The sequence below is a fragment of the Catharus ustulatus genome, chromosome 23 (genome assembly GCF_009819885.2).
Source record: "Catharus ustulatus isolate bCatUst1 chromosome 23, bCatUst1.pri.v2, whole genome shotgun sequence".
In the NCBI taxonomy this organism is placed as follows: domain Eukaryota; kingdom Metazoa; phylum Chordata; class Aves; order Passeriformes; family Turdidae; genus Catharus; species Catharus ustulatus.
The window spans coordinates 6,592,820-6,614,269 of NC_046243.1; the positions used below are offsets into that span (position 1 = coordinate 6,592,820).

The 21,450-nt window shown below is 48.4% G+C and overlaps 1 protein-coding gene across 3 annotated transcripts in view; it reads left to right on the forward strand.

Moving 5' to 3' along the window:
- The first annotated feature begins 1,646 nt into the window (after nucleotides 1-1,646).
- Nucleotides 1,647-21,450, forward strand: part of MYO1D (myosin ID) — a 154,544-nt gene continuing 134,740 nt past the window's right edge. For all 3 annotated transcript variants that reach the window (XM_033078838.2, XM_033078839.2, XM_033078841.1), the window contains exon 1: nucleotides 1,647-1,846. In XM_033078838.2, coding sequence (XP_032934729.1) covers nucleotides 1,752-1,846 — 95 coding nt within the window. In that variant the 5' untranslated portion in view covers nucleotides 1,647-1,751. The remainder of the gene's footprint in view (nucleotides 1,847-21,450) is intronic.

Sequence of the window (21,450 nt, forward strand, 5' to 3'; positions counted from 1 at the left end):
GCAGGATCCAGCCCTGCTCTGGGATGGAGATTCCATAGGGTGCAGGATGTGGCCCTGTGGCACATCCCGGTGCAGGGCCTGCCCCTGAGCTGGAGAGGGGGAGACTTTCCAGATGAGCAGTGCGACCCCTCAGCCCCTGTGTGGGGGGGATTGGGGGCTCCCCTGGGTTCAGGATACACCCCAGGAAGGAAGATTACTCTGGAGGGACAGCACACTGTAGCCCCTCATTCTGGGGGTCTTTTCAGGTGCAGAATGTGATCCTCTGCATGCTCTGTTGGAGAGGGGACTGTGACTCCTGGGTCCAGGATACACCCCGGGAAGGAATTGTTCCCCTCTCAATCACATCCCCCCCCTCCCGGGGCACCCCAGAGCCCCCCACCCCGGGGGTGTCCCCGTGTGCAGAGCAATGGAAATAGCCTTGGAGTACCCCGGTGTTGCAGGGAGCTTCTTGTGTGGTTTATTCTGTCCAGCGTTCATTGGCAGCTTGTGCCGTGACAATTCGGCATCAATTTGGGAGCGTTCTGGGGTTTCAGTAGACGCTGGAGTGAGCAGGGTCTGGGGGAGCACCCAGGGGTGGGACAGGACTGACCCTGCCGAGTGGGGTCATGGGGTGGGGTTTCCTTTGGGTGCAGAATTTGCTTTCTCCCCCCTGTCCTGGCAGGGGGATAAAAAGCACCCTGTATTTGGGATGTCCTGTTCCTCCGGGTGCAGGACACACCCAGACAGCACAGCCCCTACTCGAGGGCACATATCTCCCATCCTCAATCCCGCATTCCCGGGATCCCCCGCTCCAGGGCTCACATCCCCGATCCCGGGGATCCCGATCCCGCATTGCCGGGATTCTCTGCTCCAGGGCACACATCCCCGATCCCACATTCCCGGGGAACGCCAGCTCCAGGGCACACATCCCCTGTCCCGCATTCCCGGGGATCCCTCGTTCCAGGGCTCACATCCCCGGTCCCGCATTCCCGGGATCCCCTGCTCCAGGGCTCACATCCCCGATCCCGGGGATCCCGGTCCCGCATTCCCGGGATCCCTCGTTCCAGGGCTCGCATTCCCGGTCCCGCATTCCCGGGGATCCCTCGTTCCAGGGCACACATCCCCCATCCCAGATTCCCGGGGATCCCTCGTTCCAGGGCTCACATCCCCGATCCCGCATTCTCGGGATCCCCTGCTCCGGGGCACACATCTCCGATCCCGCATTCCCGGGATCCCTCGTTCCAGGGCTCACATCCCCGGTCCCGCATTCCCGGGGATCCCTCGTTCCAGGGCTCACATTCCCGGTCCCGCATTCCCGGGATCCCCGGTTCCAGGGCTCACATTCCCGATCCCGCATTCCCGGGAATCCCTCGTTCCAGGGCTCACATCCCCGATCCCGGGGATCCCGATCCCGCATTCCCGGGGATCCCCTGCTCCAGGGCTCCCATCCCCGGTCCCGCATTCGCGGATCCCCGTCCCGGCCGTGCCGCGAACCCCTCTGCAGCGCGCAGCTGCCGCCGCCAGGGGGCGCTCCCGCCCCGCCCCGCTCCGAGGGCGCGGTACCCGCTGCGGCCGCCAGGGGGCGCTGCAGGCGGGGCCGCCTCACGGCCGCGGCCCCGCCCCGCCGCAGGTGACACCCCCACACCCCCACAGCCCCGCGCCCGGGAGCGGCGGGAGCGATCCCGAGCCCGGTTCAGTCTCGGTCCCGGTCCTGTTCCGGTCCCGCTCCTAGCCCGGCCCCCATCCCGGTCCCGGCCGTCCCAGTGGCCGTCATGGCGGAGCAGGAGAGTTTGGAGTTCGGCAAAGCCGACTTCGTGCTGATGGACGCCGTCACCATGCCCGAGTTCATGGCGAACCTCCGGCTGCGGTGAGTGAGGGGCGGGAGGCGCGGCCCCGCTGCCCCGGGGCTCGGCGGGTCTTCCCCTCACACACGGTCCGGTTGGGATGGAGTGTGAGGGGTGAGGGAACAGAACCCTCCCTGAGCCTCCTCCGCCTGCTGCCCCTCCCTGACTGAGCAGACCCGCTCAAAAGTGTGGATTTTCCTCTGAAATGGTAGAGCGGGTGAAGATGAGCGTGCACCAAACCCTGGGGGCTGCGGGGACTCTCAGTCCCCTTTGGATAAACTTCGGAGTCACCTGCCCCAGTGCCCACCTCCCTCAGGGATCATGCAATGGTTTAGGAGTGAAGGGACCTTATGGACTTTACTTTTAAACAGTATGTTGTTGATCTTCCCCTGTATCAGAGAAATACCGGGTGGGTTGGGAGGGGACCTTAAAGCCCATCCAGTGCCACCCCTGCCCATCACCTCCCACTGTCCCAGGCTGCTCCCAGCCCTGTCCAGCCTGGCCTTGGGCACTGCCAGGGATCCAGGGGCAGCCACTGCTGCTCTGGGCACCCTGTCCCACTCCCATCTGCCAGGTTTCTTGCCTGTGCTGACATTCTGCAAAGTTGCTTTGGAGGAAAAAAAAAAAGCAATAAAAGTCACCAAGTCCAAGGTTGCGCCTTCCCGTGGGGGCATTGCAGCCACTCGCTGGTATGGATTTGCTGTGTTAACATCTCATGATCTTTATGGTTTTATTTCCCTTGTAGATGAGGTGTGTGCTGGGAAGATCCACATTTTCCTGTTCCCTCTCAAGCACAGTTCAATCCTGGGCAGCTCTGATAGAAGACAGCCAGGGGACCCTAAGTCTGCGGCTGCTTTTCACTTTCCATTATAAAACATTCATGGGAGCTCCTTCTGATAAACTCTTATGCCCCTGCTTGTGCAAGGATTTGATAATTGCCAAAGGGAAGGCTTTGGGATAAAAATGTGACTTGTTGACTGTGTCTCACCCATTCTGCTCAGGTTTTCCTGCCTGTTGCTGTCCTGCCACTTGTGTTCTGGTGGGCACTGCAATCACTCATTGTCACACCCCTGCTGTTGTTGGATGCACCTGAGAGTGGCTCTAGCAATAGATGGGAGAAGCTCCCTCAACAGGCTTCTACCTATTGAAGAAGAAGAATATTAAGCTTTTTCAGACAATTGTGTTGTCTCCTCTGGATGAAATCTGTAGATTTTGATATCTGGCTGCTTCAGCCACTGAGTGCTGAGGAGTTTCTGTGCTACACAGCTACAGGGTGTCCCTGTGCCCTGAGATGCTGCAGGGTGAGGGCTCCACAGATCCTGTGGGATGTGAGAACAACCAGCATACTTTATGCTTTTTTTCCTTTTATATTTTGGCTTTCTGTTTGGGCAGAGAGGGCATTTGTGCTTGAATATAAGAAAATCATAATAAGAATGGTTGAGCTTTGAACACAGTTTTAGATTTAAATGAATTTTGCACTGCTTCTAAAAGTTTAAATTTGCTTGTCATTTGTATACTCCATGACACTGTAATTGTATTAGAAAGGGCTTGCATGCAATATCTTTGTAATTAGCGGGAAGCTTGTGTGTCATGGTTTATTCTTGGGCTTTTATTCTTTGGTTAATGTGTTCTAGAACTCTAAATGAAGTATTGGAAATGGATTGATAGCCTGAAAATCAATGTGGCATGTTGGTTGCCTTTAGCAATCCATTGAGAGGTGCCTTGCAGGGACAGACTTTGCTAATTTTGTATGAAGGGATGAGAAGAACAGCCAGCAGTCCTGGATCATTACAATAAACGTGGAACTTTGTTTATTTTTTTTCTCTGTGCTGTTGCTGATGGTGCCTGAGGGTGTTGCCAGGGCATCCCTGCTCTGTCTGATATACCTTGGAGGCCCAGTTTAACTGCAGTGCCTTGGTCACTGGCACTCAAACCTACCCAAACCCAGGCTTATCCTCTGACAACACGTCAGACTTGAGTTCTTCTCACCTGGCTGTGAGCTCTGCCTGAGCTTCAAGGTCATCTGGTGTCTGTGCTGTGTGCAGAACAAGCTTTTGTCAAAAGCTAACTGATACTGTTAATTTTTCTAACCTTGGTGCTGTCATCCCGTGCTCTAGACCTGGGGGCAGTGTCCCAGTGAATTTCCCCAAAGGGTGGCCTTTGAGTAAAGCTGCTGACTCTGTTGGGTGCTGTGTGGTGACCCTGGGCTGCTGCCCCAGCTCTGCTGCTGGTGTTTTACAGCACTCAGGCAACACCTGCTGCTCACACTGTGCTGCTCTGGAGAGGGCAGTTGGCTCTTGGTGACATGGAAACTGTATGAGACTGTATGAGGGCTGGTTGTGTCTCTGTGGCCATGGCAGAGTCCCCTCTGTGTGCGGGGGGAAGGAGCCGCTGCTCCTCCATCTCTGAGTGCCCCTGGCAGGTTTGTTCAGTTTACACTTGGATGGGCTCCACCCTATTCATAAATGCAGCTTTCTGCCAGAGCTATTTCTGTTCGGGGTCACTGGCTGACCCAAGACGGGCTGTGCTGGATTTGGTTCCCAAGTGAGCCCAGATGTGGGTGGAATTGAAATCATACCAGTTTGGGTGCATGCAAGGATATTTCCCCAAGGATGTCTCTAGTGGGAAAAAGGGGAATGGTGAAGCTGCACTTTTCATTAGTGTAGTATTTGAATTCAGTGGTGTTGACATGGGCTGGATGAGTGTGCCTGGGTGGGTGGGTGGATGCAGTGGGAATTTACTACTTCATCTCCCAGCCCCAGTGCTCATGCCCAGTTATTTGTAGGTTTGAGTGGGATTCAGCAGGGATATCACCGTGTCACTATCTTTGCATGGCTGTGTCTTACAGCTACTTAATGAATGTTTCTTTGGACTCTCAGCAGTCACTGCATGTTACAATTTATTGTAAATAAAAGTCATCCTGTCCTTGAATTCCTTAGTCCTGAGTGCACTTCATCCCAGTGTCTGGTTGTGATTCTTAGTCATCAGAATAATTTAAAAAAAAAGAAAAGCGGGACTATGGGAATGGTCTGTGTGAACTCAGTAGCTTTGTTTCTTTATAGTAACCTCCAACCCTGTAACAGACAATTGTTTCTGGAAGGCTCGTAAATCAGAATTATTCAAAGAGCTGCATTGGAGTGGTTTGTGTGTCAGCAATTGCCCATCATCCCTTCAGTGAGTGCCTGCTCATCTCTGCACTGCTGCAGGAATAATTGGCAATTTCAATCCCAGGACATCAGACTAATTGAAGGACCCTTTAAAATAGGGAAGATTTTTGTGTCTAGCGACTCAGAGGTCCTGCCCCTGGCAGGCAGGTATTTGTGTTACCTGCTGTAAGTGATGGGAGAATGCTCTGGATTGGTAAAACTTTATTTCACTGCTTTTGACTTAACATGAGCATGACTATTCCATGGCAGGTGGAGTGAGATGGTGCTTGTGGAAAGGGAGTGTTGGTCTGGCCAGAGCTGCTCAGCTTTTGCAGAAATTGTGGTGCAGATTAAACTATTGAGTAAGAGAAGCAGGAAACTGCACCACCTTATTTTCTTCATGCCACAGTAGAAGTTTCAAGTAGTAAATGTTACGATTTTTAATTTACTTCCTCGTAAGGAAACTTGATTTTTCAGAAGTATGAAATGTTCTGGTTTATCAGGTGATTTCACTGCAAAGACCACTCAGTGTTCTGTACGGCTTGCATTTGTCTTGACAAACAGATCAAACCTCAGAGCATTAAAAATGAGATCTGTGGCACGCAGAGGGAGTTGCTGAATTATCTGTTGTGCAGCCTTAGCAATGCCTTTGGGAGTCATTGCAGGGCAGTGACTCCTCTCAGGGTGTCAGGTGTGTGCCAGGACAGTCAGATGTGACCCATCCTCTCTGTGCCAGGCAGTTGGATCCTGTGGGGGCCCAGCTGGGGGCAAACCCAGCACCCCTGAACCACCGGGAGTGGGAAACCACATGGAAATGCAGGGAAAAGCAGACAATTACACAGGGTGGCATCAGGGCAGTGTTTGGGGTGGTCTGGTGTGAGCTGTGTGCTCATGGTGTTTGTGTTCTCACATCTGCACCGTGAGCAGGTGCTACCTGACTCATCTTCTGCTGATTTCTCATGAGTTGCTCATTTTTCATAAGCATTGTGCAAATCCCCCTGGGAACACAATAGATCTGTGTCACCGTTATTAAAGAATTCAAGGATGTGTGAAAGGAAGACAGTGAGAGCACCTGGTGATGTGTAATGATTGTAAAATGAATTTGGGGTTGTTTTCCTCTTCTTTTGAGTATTTCCAGCACAAAACCAGCTGTTGAAGGCTGTACTTGCTACTCCCATAGTTCCTGGTCATTCCAGCCAACCTGAACCTGGAGTGGTGCAAAGAACTGTGTGTTAATAGTGCATGTACTCCCTGTGCACGTGGTGACTTCTGGACTCTTAAAGCAGCATTTCATAAAAACACAGTTCTGTGTTCACTTGAAAACACACTAAAGTGGTTTCTCAACTATCTTTCAAACCCCAGCTTTTTCAGATTAAGGCAACAGTTCTAGATCTGTGTTTATTGCAGGTCCATTTGACACCTCTTTGCTGTGATTATCAATAGTTTTAGCATCAAGAATCTATACTGAAAATCTGGTCCTCCTGAGAATGTGCTGAAAGTATTTGGTGCTGAGGAGGTGTTTGTTGTGCAGGCAGGGCTGAGCATGGGCTGGAGTCCTACAAAAAGGTTGGAGCAAACTGAATGGGAAATTGGGCTTTAAATGCTGCAGAGGGGTATCTCCAAGGGGTTTTCTTGAGGTAGTGCTGTGGAGCTTGTACCTTTGGGCCTCTGTCAAAAAAACCCTGTTGTTTTTCTGGATGATGCAGTGAGTTGAGGCCATTCTTTAGAATCCTAAAATCACAGAATAGTTTGGGTTGGAAGGGACTCTAAAGTTCATCCAGTTCCACTCCCATGTCCCTTCCACTGGAGCAGGTTGCTTCAAGCCCTGGCCTAGGACACTTCCAGGGAAGAACTTTAAGTTCTGAAAGGCCAAAGTCCTGTTCTGCCATTCAGTGTCCTTAGATCTGCACAGTGGGCTGTTTTGCTTACCTTTTTCAGGCCTGGAAAAGCAAGCACAAGTTCTGGGGTTCTGGGGTGGATAATTTGTCCCCATCTTCAGGAGATGGGTGTCCCTGTGATCCATTAGGAACAATTCTTAGCTCAGCTGTGGATCCCATTTGTTCCTGCTTGGTACCATGCCCTTTCTGCTCTTCCCTTGATGAGCCTCAGTTGCAGTTTTGGAGTGAAGGGTGCTGTCTGTATTATACTGTTTTTACACCGACTTCCTTATCTTCTGATCACCATCTTAAGCATTCATATTTGGGGTTGAAATTGTGGTGGGAGAAGTTTGACTTCCCATGAGGTGATAACTATATTTAATCCCAGCAGAGGAAATATTATGTGAATGTTTGGTTTCATTTGTGCTTTTGCTAATGAAATATTCATGCTTCATAAACAAGCTTTTCATGCCTTTAAGCCATTTTAATTTCCTCATTCTAAATAGTCATGAATATTTGCATTGTTCATGTGGTGTTGGATTAAAGAGCTGCTGGGAGGAGGCTGCTTTCTCCCTGGAGAGGGGCACCTGCCTCCAGGTGCTGCAGGACACTCCTTGCTCTATTCAGGCCAGCAGCAGTTGAGCCTCATCAGCCCTTCTTGGCCTCCTCAGAGTTGCTCAACTTGCAGAAGCCATCTTGTGTCACAGTTTGGAATGAATGGAATGAAAATTCCCCTTAGTCCATCAAAATTTGACTTATGAGCTTGGCCTGGGGCCAGCCTGATCTTCAGAGATGGAAAAGGCCATCGATCTCACTTAAAAACATCTCACTTAAAAAGCAAATCCCAAGCAGAGTAGCAGAGGGAGAATCCAGGCCAGCTTCCTGACTCCACAGGGACTCTTCAGCCCATGGACACCTGGAGCTGCTGCAGGTGTGCCCTGGGATTCCTGACTGCAATTCCCATGAACCAGCCTTTGAGTGAGGTGATGTCCAGCCTGAGTTTGTTTTGCCTCCATATGTGCTGAGTTTATCTGGTTTCACTGGACCTTCCTTGGCACATCTGCTCTCCCTGCCTGATGAAAGCCTCCTTAGAAGGAAGTTTTACTGGAGTCTTTTTATAGCAGCTGGGTGGGGGAGTGTTTAATAATTTTAGCACCTGGGTGTTGAATAATATACGAGGTCAGATTTATGAATGAGATCAGTCTTTCAGGGTGCCTTGTACTTCCAAACTCTGTGGCTGCTGATGCTGTGCCCCAGACTGGGGGTCCTGCCTGCAGCTGCCTCTGGTCCTTGTAGCACAGGTAACAACATTTGATGGTGGGTAGGGAGCAGCAGCCTGGGGAGTGACATCCATGGCACATGGCATCAGGTGTGGAACACAAACCTGACAGATCAGTAAAGTAACCAGAACCTTGGGCAGTTAGCTCAATAGAAATGTTTGTTCTTGCATTTTTAAAGTCTTTTTTGCTGCTGTTTACACAAAGTATCTCTACAAAAATCAGCTGGTAATTTAGGAATTCCTCAGAAGCCTTTTGGCTTTCGTCCTTACTCTGCAATAGTTTTGTAGATTCTGATGGGTCCTGAAGCTCCTCAGAGCTGCAGTACATCTGTTTGGGATGCTGTCAAATGAAATCCTGTTCTGGTTTTTGAGTACCCCATGTTTGAGGTGGCTTGTGTAACCTGCATCATCTTAACTGAAGTGATTGGTCATCACCTGCTGAGCTGAAGGTTGACTCCAAGATCTGCTAAACTCCTGCAGTAAATATTTGCTAATACTTCCAATGGGTCCCGTGGCCTCCTTTAGTCGAGTCCTTTGCATTGACTTCTGTTCAAAAATCTGCCTCTCCAGGTGGCTTTACTGATCCAACACTCACCAAGCCCTTGAATTTCTTTGACTCTTTGGATTTCTTCTGACTGAGTAGGCTTTAACACCACCTGAGCTCAGTGATGTTTACTCAAATTCTTTTAAAGATGCAGGTCTCACAAGGTATTTGGAGTTACATCATCTCTCTCTGCATCCCTGGGTCATGATTGCATCTTTGTATGGAATGAAGGAATTCTGAGGGGGGGAGAAGGAAGCAGATGTCTGCACACAGTTTTGCCTCTAAGTGTGAAATAGGGGAGCTGTGTGTCCCCCGATGGCAAATGCTCATTTCCAGTTCTCTGAAGCAAAAGCACAATTTGTAAAGAGGGTTTCTGTTTCTTTAAGGGCTTTTTTGGTGAGATGTGTTGAGATCTCAGCTCCTGATGCTGCTGTCACATGCTGATGTTCCTGTGTTAGAGCTGATGTAAAAGTGTTCAGTTGTGGTGTTTTCAAGTTCTGAAAGAGCAGCCTGGCTGTGAGGCTGCTCTGTCTTTGGGAGTGAAAAAGGGGCATTAGACAGACATAACTTTTTTTGAAAATACTTCATTTTTCTTCAAATCTAAGCCATTAAACTGTTCCTGAGATAACTTCTGTCTTTGGCTAGGAATGAGGTTTTTCTGGTCTGTGAGCTGTGTGTGGCAGAGCAGTTCCTTTGGGTGGTGGTTTAGATGGACAGCAGATAGTGTCCTGTCAGGGCCCAGCTGAGGTAGAGTAGAGGGAGATTTTGCAAAGATTGTCAGTTGTTGTTAGTTGTTCATGATAAGCCAGAGGACCCAGCTCTGTCATCATTAATGGTCTTGCAGTGCTCAGCTTGTCAGGCTCAGCAGCAGAACTGACTGGGGCATAACAAGCCTGCCCTTGCTCTAACTCTTGGTGGTATTTTCCATTCTGCCCCCAAGAGTTTCTGAGCATTTTTCTGTGCAGACTATAGAATTTCTTGAACAGTGCTGGAATATTTGTTCATCAGTTCTGTCCTGTTCTGCTGCAGTGTTTTGCAGCCCATGTCTCCTGGCTGCTGGGATGCTGCTGACCTTCCCTTCTGGGTTTAACAGCTGGCAGTGATCTGCCCTATGGCTGCCACTTGCCCAGTGACACTTCACAGAGCAGTTTCTGTGGCTGTTGGGCTGGTCTGATCCAGAGCTTTATTTCCACAAAAATATACCATTGGCTGAAAATATGGCATTAAACCAGTTCCATGTCCCTGGGCAGCTGCTTACCTGCCCTGTGTCATTGCTCAGCCTTGGATGTTTCTTGCTCTACTCTGGTGTGTCAGGCATTGACTCCACTGTCCCTCCAAGAAGTGTTGTCCCACCTGACAATCCTTTCTCCTGCTGACTTCCCATACTTCTGTAACTGCAGTACCCTCCTGGGTGACTCCTCTCTCCTCTTTCAGTACCTTCTGTGTGCAGCTGGAAGCCTCTGCCTGGCTTTCCCCCTTGCTGCTGATGTCCCTTCAGCTCCCCGGTGTTGTCTCTGATCTTGGGCTGATGTTGCCAGCCTTGTTCTGTGTGTCAGCTGGAATTCCTTGGGGCTGGGGTGAGTGAGCAGCTCCCTTGTTCCACCTGCAGTGTTGGACTCGGTCCTTTCTAGGCTTTGCACCCCAAGTCATGTGCTGGTATTCCTGTGGTGTGTCAGGCCCAGGTCTGAGCCTTACACAGAGCCCAGTCCTGCCCAGAGTCCCCTCACACTGATTTTTGTGCTCATTCCTTCTCTAGTGCCTTGACAAACCCCCTTTCCCACAGAGCTTGCTCAGAGTTATGTATGAAGATCACTTTTGCTCTCAGTTCTATCTCCTTCACCTATCTCCTTGCTTCCTTCCTGTTCCACCTCAAACACAGCTTATCTCTCTCCATGTTTATCAGTTCCTCCTGCAGGACTGATCTGTGCCATGTCTGTCTGAGAACTTTCTGACCAGCCTTCCTGTGCTTTTCCCTCAGTTGCTCGTTTTGGCATGCCAGAAACACCATATAACATGCAGCAAAGACACTGCCTCCTCCTTCCATGTAATATTTACAGAGCCCACACAAAGTGTGCCATGGCAGGAGCTTTGAGTGCTGCAATCAGTGATTATCATGTCAATCTGCTCAAGTCGTTTCCTGGCTCCATGCTGGATCCCAGCCCATTGCAGTTCTTTTTCTTGTGGGTCTGGACAGAGCCTGCCCTGATGTTATCCTGCCTGAGGTTGTTCAGGTAGAAAATTATCTGATCAAAGTATCTTCGTGTGTTCCTGTTTGAGGTTAATGGAACTTAACTTGGGAAGCCTGAAGGCTCTTTACATCTTCCTGGAGAAGGAAAACTGGAGATTTGTGGAGATTGTGCAGTATGTGGGGTGTGATGTGCTGCTGGGGCTGGATGTGCTGTTTGGGGTGGTAGGCTTAGCTCCATCTCCAGACACAAAGGATTTTTGCCCTTGCCCTGCATCTTTATTCACACCAAGCCAATTCAAGCTGTGTTTCACTGGAAGTTCTGACAGCCTTGGAATAAATCCCTTTGTTCTGGGGCCCCTAACAAGGTTTTCTGTCCCATTCTGATGGAGAGCAGGTGTGCATGGCTACTCCTCAAATGAATTATGCTTTGAGACACCAGCTGAAACTTCCAGGAAAGACTCCCCTACAATATCTGCCTCCCATTACAGCATCAGTGCCTTCATCACTGCCCTGGAGTTTGTTTGTGGTGCCCAGGACAAACTCCCAGCAGGGGAGCTGGAGCGAACTCCAGCACTTGACTGCAGCATTCTGCCCAGAGAGCTCCACAGCCGGGCAGGAATGAGAACCCAAAGAAAAACTGAAACAAAAACTCCCCTTTCCCACTGTAGGAACAGCATGGCTTTCTTTGGGGAGAGCTCCTCCGTGGCATTTGGAGGGGTGAAAACCTCGGTGGCTGTGAAAGCCTTCACAGCACAGCCATCAAGGGCACAATGAAGCTTTCATTCTCCACATCACATCGCTGAGATGTTTACACTAAAACTTCTGCTCTTACTCAGATTGCTGTGCTGCAGCTAAACAGGTTATTTTGTTTACAAGAATGAATGATAAAGTAAATTACACCTTCGAAAGAAAACTTCAGCTATGGCTCCTTGAAGGCCTCCCCTGCACTGTTTATAAAGGAACTGGATATGAAGTTTATAAACTCGTGAGGAGGGAAATGGTGCCTTCCACTGCTCCTTAATACCAGCTTTGTGTGCTATTGCTTCATGATCCCAGGTGTGAGGAGCAGGGGGTGAATGAAAACAGGCTCAAAGAGCTGTAAATACATTACAGACCCCAGAAAAATCCCAAACCACCAAACCTGGAGCACCAGAGCCTTCAAGTGAACTTGCTTAGAAAAATTGTTACCCCTGCATCCTGCAGAGAATGTCCTCCCTTGTTTGCTTCTCAGCCTGTCAGGAGGACACCATCCTGCTTTTCCTTGTGCTTCCAGGGACAGAAGAACCCCCGGATTCTTTTAAAGCTGGGTATAAACACCTCCTTGGGACAGTAGCTGTTAAACTTTGTTGAAAAGTGCTTAGCAATGACAAAAAAATGTTATTTCCGAAAGGATCTCTGTAGCACTGAGGGGTTTTTTTTGCAAATGAAAGTCCAAATTTACCACAAAAATGTCCCTGTAACCTCTTATAATTCAAAACATATTCCTTGCTTTTCAAAAGCACAGGCAAATTACCAGGGAGCCTTTCTAAAATAAGCCCGAGGTTGGATGTTTGACTTTGCGGACAGTGCTGCTTGATAATCAGCGTTTCCTTTTTTGAGTTTGCTGTGTCGCAGTCAGAAAGGAGCTTTGCTTTGTGTGGTTTCTGACCTGTTCCAGGTGAGGAGAGCACCAACAATGCTTGTGCTGCAGTACTGGGATAGAAACAGGAGTATCCCTCCCTTATTTTCCTGATAGATGTAGCATTTGTGTCTCCAGCAAAGCAAACAATGGAAATCTCGTCTTTGTTCTTGTTTTTTGGGCCGTGCTGCATCCTGGCTTTCAGGGATGCAGACATTCCTGAGTTAGACATCTCCAGTGTCTGGCAGCTGGTTCTCTGACTCTGTGTTGGTTACAGAACTTAAACCTCTCTGAGGAAACACCAGGGAAAAGCAGATCCTTGTGAAGTTAAAGCTTTTAAAACCTGATATGAAACCCTGAGTGCTGGGCTTGCTGGGAAACTGAAGGAAACCTAAACAATTTCAAAATTATTGGGAATATTTGGCTTCATTTTCCCAATCAGTCAATAGAAAACGTGTTTTCCATTAAGGACTTAGATTTTTTGAGACTTAAAGGAGGGGTTGCTTATTGTCAAAACAAGTCTTGTTTTTCACAAAATATCTTGGCTGCCTGGTTTGATTTTTGGTGCTGTCCCTGTGTTCCTGTTGGCAGTGGGGGGAGAGATGGTGCCAGGCTGTCACCTGGAATGCTGGAATCGTGGGTGCTGTGGGGTTTGGATTTGAGTGCTTGTGCCCTGAGGAGCAGTGCCAGGCTCCAGCTGGCTGGCAGGAGTGGGAAAGCCAGGAAAGAGTGATGGGGGCACCCATCTCCTAAAAGAGGCCACGTGTATCCTGTCCTGCCAGGCAGGAAACCTCAAATCTTTCATAAAGCCACAGATTGCCTGATTGTTTGTGTCCTGCTTTTCTGCTGGGTTTCTGAGTCCTGGATGCTCTCATGGAGGAGCCAAGGTGGGACCTGCTGCTCACTGGATGAGCCATTGGAGCAGGAAGGTGTTCACTGCTCCCAGGGCTGCTCTGGGTTTGGGGCTCTGCTCTCACACCACAGGCTGTGGTTGGCTTCAGGGCCAGCCCAGATGTGCTGCTACTGAATTTGTGTCAGTCTTGGTCTTCTCCCAGGAGTTCTCTCTAACTGATGGGTATTTGGCTGCTCAGCTGCTCTCCTGAGAGGCTATTTGTTAAAGTTAGCGAGCAGAGCCGGTGCACATGGACAGATCACTTGTTCTGGTGGACAAACAAAAATGTGTTGTGTTGCAAACTTTATAGCTGAATCATGGAAACTGTAGAATTGGGACATAATATTTCAAAATGTTCAACTCCATCTGATACATTTTAACCTTCTGCCTTTCCCATATTGTCCTTGTACCCATGAAAAAAGAACAGAAGTTAAATGCAGTGAACTTGATGAATTCTGAAGACATTCTGTCACCTTGACCAAATGAAAGGAATCATTTGTTAGGGTTACATTTATTAATGTGCACTTCAACCACAATAAATCACAGGAGGGATAAGTGAACAGGTTCTTACAGAAAGACTGGCTTGGTCAGTGTCAGGTTTATTGTACAAGGCATGTGGGAAGCTCAAACATTAAGTAGTCAGTTCAGTATTTGTTGGGGTTTTTTTATCAAGACACCTTTGCTGCCTCTTTTGAAGGCTCCTCTTTACTTGTCCCTGATTATGTGACATTAATCTTGTGTTGGCAGTAATTCCCACAGCACCTTGCCATCCTTTGTGCCGTGCCAAAAGATGTTTCACCTCAAGTGCCAAATCCTCTGTGTGTTGATGGGCAGGGTAAGCCCCGGGACCAATCTGGGAAAGCTTTCAGGGGAAAATCTCCCCACCTCCTACCTTTCATATGTAGATGTACTGGCTGGCCTTGTCTGAGACAAACGAGCAGCCTGTTTGTCCTAATGAGGTACTTGATGTGAAACTGATAGCACTAATGGCCAGATTCCAAATAATTTGCTGTGTAGGAAAATTGCCAATTGTGCCCACCCATAGGGATGACCCCACGGAGAGTGGGAGCCTTTGATTCATTCCCTGAGTAACGGAGTGCCACAGATATTTTGCAAACTGAAAGTTTTCTATCACTGAAGACAGAGATTTCTTTGTTTTTTGACCTGGGTTTTGATACTCTTTTACCCTCCCCTGCTAGGAGTGCCAAATAATTTAGTTTTTTTTTTCTTCGGGGGAGAAAGCAACTTGAACAAACATCCTATCCCATATCAGCTACAAACCATCCATTTATCCACGAGGACAGGGGAGGAGCAGTGTTGAGGGAGCAGCACTGCAAGTGCAGCCATTCTCTGATTTTGTTCTGCTCTCTGATGTTTAAACCTTTCAGATATTCCGTGGTTGTTTCCAGCTTCATAGTGATGAAAGCTGAAAACCCCTTAGGGTGAGGATGGTTGTGTTCTTTTTACTCTAACAGGGTGTATGGTAAGAAAAAACAATTGTTATCATGATACACATGGAATAAATCACAAGTGGTGAAATTTATTTCTCAGATTTGTTTTTCCCTCCCTGTTCAGTGTTACTGCCACTGTCCCCTTGGGTTGTCTGGGATTAACTTCTCCTGCCATGGAATTTTCACACCAAGGATTTTGACTTTGAAATTGCATCTTTTACTCAGATGGGAAAAGTGGAGTAGTTTTCAGTCTCACAGAAATTTTGAATGAACACTGAGAAAGTGATGGCAGCAGATGGATTTTTATGGCGTGAGGAATGTCAGAATTACCTTTCACAGGAACTGTATTGTCACACAAGAGCTGAGGGGTTTCAGGAGGGACATCCCTGCCCTTAGGTGCTTTCAGATGCTGGTGTTAATGCCTGGGAACTGATTTGCCTGAAAAAGGATCTTTTGCTTCTCTTAGGATCCCCAAGTGCCTTCCAGCTGGGAACTGGTGGCTGGGGGTGCTGCTGGGGTGGGGTGACAGACCTGCCTCAGCATTCAATTCCCACTGCCCCCTCCCTTCTCCTACCTGTCCCATTGGAGAGCTCAGGGAAGTCTCAATGGATCCCTTCTTTTCTGGACTGTTTTATCACAGAATGTGAAGGGTTTGGAAGGGATCATTTAGTCCCATGATGGGCAGGAATGCCTCCCACTAGACCAGCTTGCTCAAGGCCTCATCCAGCCTGGCCTTGATCATTTCCAGAGTTGGAGTGTCCACAGCCTCCCTGGGCAACCTGTTCCAATGTCTCATTATCCTCAAATAAAAAATTTCTTCCTAATATCTAAACTGAATTTCTCTTTTTTTTTTTCAATTTGTACCCGTTCTGCCTTGTCCTGTGCCTGCAGTTCATGACAAAGAGTCCCTCTCCAGCTTCCCATAGCCCCTCATAGCCCATAGGTGTGAGGTGTCCACACAACCTTCCCTTCCCCAGGCTGTGTTAATGTTTATCATGTTGAAGTTCCCTTTCCAGCATGGTTCTCTTGGTTCAGCCTTGCAGGGCTGCAGGGCCCTGCTGTCAGCCAGCCCCTGCTCCTCTGGGAGCCACAGAGACCCAGCAGTCCCACCCCAGCTCCACTCCTTGCTGTGCTGCTCCATCCCATAATTATGCTTAGGATCAATCACTTTCTGCTGCTTCTGGATGCCCCTGCAGTGTTTGGCACTCATTTGCTTTGGGGGTTTCACATTTGCAAAGTGTAACTGGCCACTCTTAAACGTGCCCTGGATTTTTCTTATTAGCTTTGCCTGGAATTGCATAATGGAGAAGTTGAAATAGCAATAAAAACCACTTCCTATTAAGTGGATACCATTTTGTCTCACTGTGACTTGCTTTCTTACCAAGTGTATTATGGGATCTCATGCAAACTCATTTGTTAGATCACACTTGTGAACATACTTTAGGAGCTTTGTTCCTCTAATTCCAGGTAGAATCATCCTGTGATCTTAATCAACATTTGCTTTAAATTTTTCCAGCTGAAAATTACCTCCCTGGCAAATTTGGCCAACGCCAGTGGCAATGTGAAGGTGTTTGGGTTTTTTTTTTGTGATGGACTTAGTTCCTTGTTTTCTGTGTGCAGATATGACTGTGGTAGGGAGGAGCACTTTGGGGTTTCCTCCAAAACTCACTCATGTTTGTCAGATCCACCTATAGCAAAAATAAGCCAGACCATGACAGTGTGTGTTATTTAGGCTACTGAATATTTTATCCAGCTGTCACTGAGCTTTCCCTGGACGCCTCTATGGGGTAGTTTGCTTTTCTTCCCCCATTTGTCCACCAAAAAGCCACAAAACCCGAGTGTGAGGGAGGAGGGTGTCTCCATCAGGGTTTTGCTGCTCCCCTGCCCTCCAGTCTGATTTGGGTTTTGTAACTGGGAGTGGAAATTGCCCAAGGTTACCCTTGAGAAAGCAGCGTTGTTACTGCTGCCAGTCCTCTGCCTCCTGGCTGGTTTGTGTAGAGCTCGGACTGGTGCTCGCAGCAGCCCGTGGGAGTCCCGGTGGTTAATGAGCACTAATTTCCTAGATAGTGCCGGCTTATCTCCATTGCAGCGAGAGTTTCGCCTTGCAAAACCTCAGCTGCAGCAAGGAGCTGCTTTTGGGCGGTGAACTCGTGGTAGTTGCATTCACAGGAGCTGTGGAGCTGATGAGACGGGCCTGAGAGAACCGGGGGAAACACTCTCAGTCTGGAATCTGTGCGGTGTGGATTCCCCAGAGAGCGAGAGGGACAGAGGACTGTCCCCAGCTGATGAGCACTGCCAGCTCCTCTGAGAGCAAGAACTGCTCTGGTCAGGGACAGAGGACTGTCCCCAGCTGATGAGCACTGCCAGCTCCTCTGAGAGCAAGAACTGCTCTGGTCAGGGACAGAGGACTGTCCCCAGCTGATGGGCACTGCCAGCTCCTCTGGGAATGAGAACTGCTTTGGTCAGGGACAGAGGACTGTCCCCAGCTGATGGGCACTGCCAGCTCCTCTGAGTGTGAGAACTGCTCTGGTCAGGGACAGAGGACTGTCCCCAGCTGATGAGCACTGCCAGCTCCTCTGAGTGCAGCATCTCCTGACGCATCCAGAGGTGGGGACAAAGCTCCTCATGCTGGATCCAAAGCAAGATCTTCCTGCACAAACTTCCTCACCGGTAGCAGCACCTGCAGCTGGGCCTGGGGTGGCAGCTGTCAAATACTGCTGTGATGAACTTCACACAACTGGAAGAGAAGTTGAAAAGATTTGTAGCTGAATTGGTTTTTTTCCAGCTCAAGACACTCTTTCCCATTCTTTTCTATACTCCAGCATTTTGTTGCTCACGTCTTTGTCCACTGGCCTCTGGTCCTTTTGAAACACTTTGTGTGGAGCCAGGAGCAGTTGCTTTGCTGTGTCTGTATTACAGGTGTTTACAGAATTCCTTTTGAAATAAATGAAAGGTTAAATGGAAGACAGTTTACTCCACTTACAGATTCTGTTCCAAGTTAAACACTTGGATCTAAACAAAAGTGTGACCTATGCATTTCCCAGGATGAAATTGCCCTGGTTACAGTGCTTTTTCTCCTCTCCCCGATTTACAGATTTACTTCCTAATATTTTCTGATATTACTTCCTAAAAGGAGATTGTTATCAATGCTTTAGTGCCCCCTCAGGGCTGCAGCAACAGGGTGACCTAACTGGGTTCATTCCTCCCAGTTTAAAGTCCTTCTATTGAAACAGGAACAATTCCTTGGATAGTCAAACGTTTGCAGCAGGATCGCACCTGCCCCGCGGTTCCCTGGATTGCGGTGGAGTCCGGGGGAGGGAGGAGCTCTGCAGCGCTGGGTCTGAGCTCCACTCCACCCTTGGAAGCTCCGGCTGCTGCCGCTGCCCTTCCCTGGCGCTGGCTCGGTTGTGTAACGTCCTGCAGGAGAACCGGCTCCGGGACACGGCTGCGGCAGTGATTAATCGGGGAAACATCTAACAACCTTAAATGGCAGCAAATCTCTTTTGGCAGGTGGAGACTCAGAAAATCCTTGCTGCCACGGAGGGAGTGTTGCTCGGAAGCGCTCACATCACATTTTGTTTGCCCTAACATTTTCTCTGGTCTCACACTTTTAGCACTGTGCCGAAATCTCCTTTTTCCACATCTTTGTGCTATGATTCCCACCCAGGTCAGTATGGAGTGACATTTTTTCAGTCTCACTGAACAGCACAGGTGCCGTTGCCTCTTGCCCCAGCGAATGCAGTGCTCGTGGCCGCGGGGAGGGGAAGGTGTCCCTGTGTCCCTGAGTGCTCGGCTTGCTCTTTCCAAGCCTTATGAACTGGCACTGCAGAGAATCCCGGATGTCCTCTGGGACGCTGGGCACGATGAAGTCATGTACCAGCCTGCCAGACCAAACATTTCAAATATGCTTGTTGTAATCTTTCTGAAGGTGAATAAGTAACTGGGTTCATCTGAGAGACTTCTTTAGGAGTGCCATGGATTAAGATTGGGTTTTAGATTTAGTGAGACAATAACTCATCTTTAAAAGATCAGTGATAAGGGAGAATTGATTACTCTGAAAATGTAAATAACACTCAATATGTGAATTATTTTTTATTCAAAAGCTCTAAATTCTCAGCATTTTTTTCTACATATTTTGAATTGGAATTTAGTTTTGACTTGAGGAATAGTTTGCTGGAATTTTCTTTTTTAATCTTGTTAGCCAATGTGAGTTTTGTTGGTGTACTCATAAATTTAATGGAAGTTTGTTTATTTTACTGAGGCTCTGTTCAGGGCAGAAAGTACATACCTAAACCTAAATTTTATATGCTTTAGAAAACTTTCAGATTGCAATGGTTGGGTGCAATGGCTATTTCTATCATGTTCTTATTGCTCAAGATGTCTGTGGCCTGCACTAGCTGTGGTTATGGGGGTGTTCTTAATTCTTAAATTAATTCTCTGCCAACAGGGGTGGTACCAGGTGTTGTTTGCTTCCAACCCTGTGCTAAAGCAAAGGCATCAGCAGGCAGGAACTGCACAGCACTGAAAACCCTGAGTTGGTGTTTGCCTTTAAAAAACCCAAGAGCACGGGTTTGAGACAGTCAATCTCCCTGCACACAGACGAGCTGTTAGTCTGGCAGGATGTAATTCCATTTTCCTAATAGTTTGATTTCCTTTTGGCCTGTCTGTGCTTCAGCTCGTCACTGCTCTTGTGCTGAATTGATGTTGACTCTAAGGTAGTTTTCTGAGTAATTCAAGCAAAGGATATTTGTGAAAAGATTGTGATTTGCTTTTATCTGTAGCAAATGCAGGCTATCAAGAGAACTTATAAATGCTAAACTTCTAGGCTCATCTGTACATAATTTTCCAAGTCACATTTTATGGCTGCACATGGTGGCTGCAGCTCCTAGTGCAGAGAAGCAGCTGGCAGACACTTCCTTGGTTTTTAATAGTGTATGAAGGCACAACACACGTCTGACACAGCCCAGAGACTGCCATGGCTTAAGAGCTCATTCCCTTTACTTAAAATCTTAAGGGAAGTCCAATTTCAGGCATGTTGATTTCCTCAGAAAGCTTTTGTTAGTTTGGCTAGTGGCCACATTATGTAAGATATAATTATTTGGCCTCAAAGTAGTGATTTCATCAAGGGAACAGTGTAGAGCTGGCTGTGGGCTGTGTTGTGGCTGCACCATCCCAAGTGCCACAGATGAGGTGTGACCATAAAGGCTCTGGCTCCTCAGTGCCTGTATCCCATTCCCTGCAGGTGCCATGACTGCCCTCAGTGCAGACAGGGATATCAGAAAAGAACCAGGAAAACCTTCTCTTTTTGTGTTTCCTGAAGGGCTTTGTGGCTGCAGCTGGTAACTCCCATGCAACTCTTCTTCTCATGGATGGGTTCTAAGAGGTTCACAGTCAGGGGGGAATGTCTTGGATGGCTTTGCTACCCTGAATGTCTGAGTCTGACCAAAGCTGTGTTCAGAGAATCAAGAGCTCTGGTTCTACTGGCACTGTAGCCACAGCTGAGGTGTTTTTAAATCTGTTTTCCTGATATTGAAAAGAATTGTTAGGAACCTCCTTAAATTCCCTTTAACTAGCTACTTCATTTTCCGTGGGTTTTTTTTCCTTTGCCCTAGATGGAGTCAGTTGAGGCAGTCTGGAATAACTTGTGTGGAATCGACAGGCACTCTTCTGTCACACAGCTTTCCTTTGAGATGACTTTTAAACCTTGTATTAGTTCCATTTCCATTTAGGGAATCCTTGAGCTATTGGATATTATTGTGGGGGGGAAGGCTGAGATAGAATCAGAACTTTCAGTGTTTGTTTTCTGATAGTAAATTGCCTTGCCTGTCATCCAAGAGTTCACACAACCAATACTCCAAACTGGGCTGCTCTCAGAAGTGGCAGCAGCAGCTCTTGGGCTGAGGAGCTGTGTGGGCAGAGCAGGGACACCCTAGTGACAGGGGACACAGGAGTGGTGCCCTGCTCAGGCTGTGGAGGGGGCAGGTCCCTGTTGGGTCGTTCTGTCCCTCTCCCTCAAACATGGAATTCTGGGACAGCAGAGTTTGCCAGGAGCTTGATTTTATCAGGAGCTTTGGCCTGCTTGTCAGTGCAACTCCGAGTTTCACTTTAGTGTCTAATCCTGTTTTGGAAACTCGCTTCCTTTTCCTCCTCTTGTGCTATTTTATTATTTAGATGCATGGTTGTCCTGATGTTTTTCTACTGTGTTGAGCATAAACTGTGGTTTCCTCTGAGCTCTCCAGCATTCACATCCATAGCAGTGAACAGGAATGGTCCTGGGGCTCAGTGCTGCTCTCCCTGCTCCTCTCAAACAGCCCCTCCTGCTCCTGCACCTTTCTACCCTGGCTCTCCATGCAGGAGCAGTCCTGGGGGATGCACTGGCACAAAGATCCCTGTGTCCTAACAACTCAGAACACTCCTGTGTTCCAGTTCAATACCCGTGAACGTTTGTTTGAAGTTTCTCAGTCCTAAGACAAAGCAGGGATGTTACCAGCAGTGCAGCAATTAACTTGCTTTAAAGTGTTTTTCCTGTCTAAAACTTTTATGACTCTGGGTGGTGGCATCAGCTCTCATCTTGGGAAAGCTCTGATTAGTACTATGTGGTCTAAATACTTGTCATTTACTGCTCATTTATC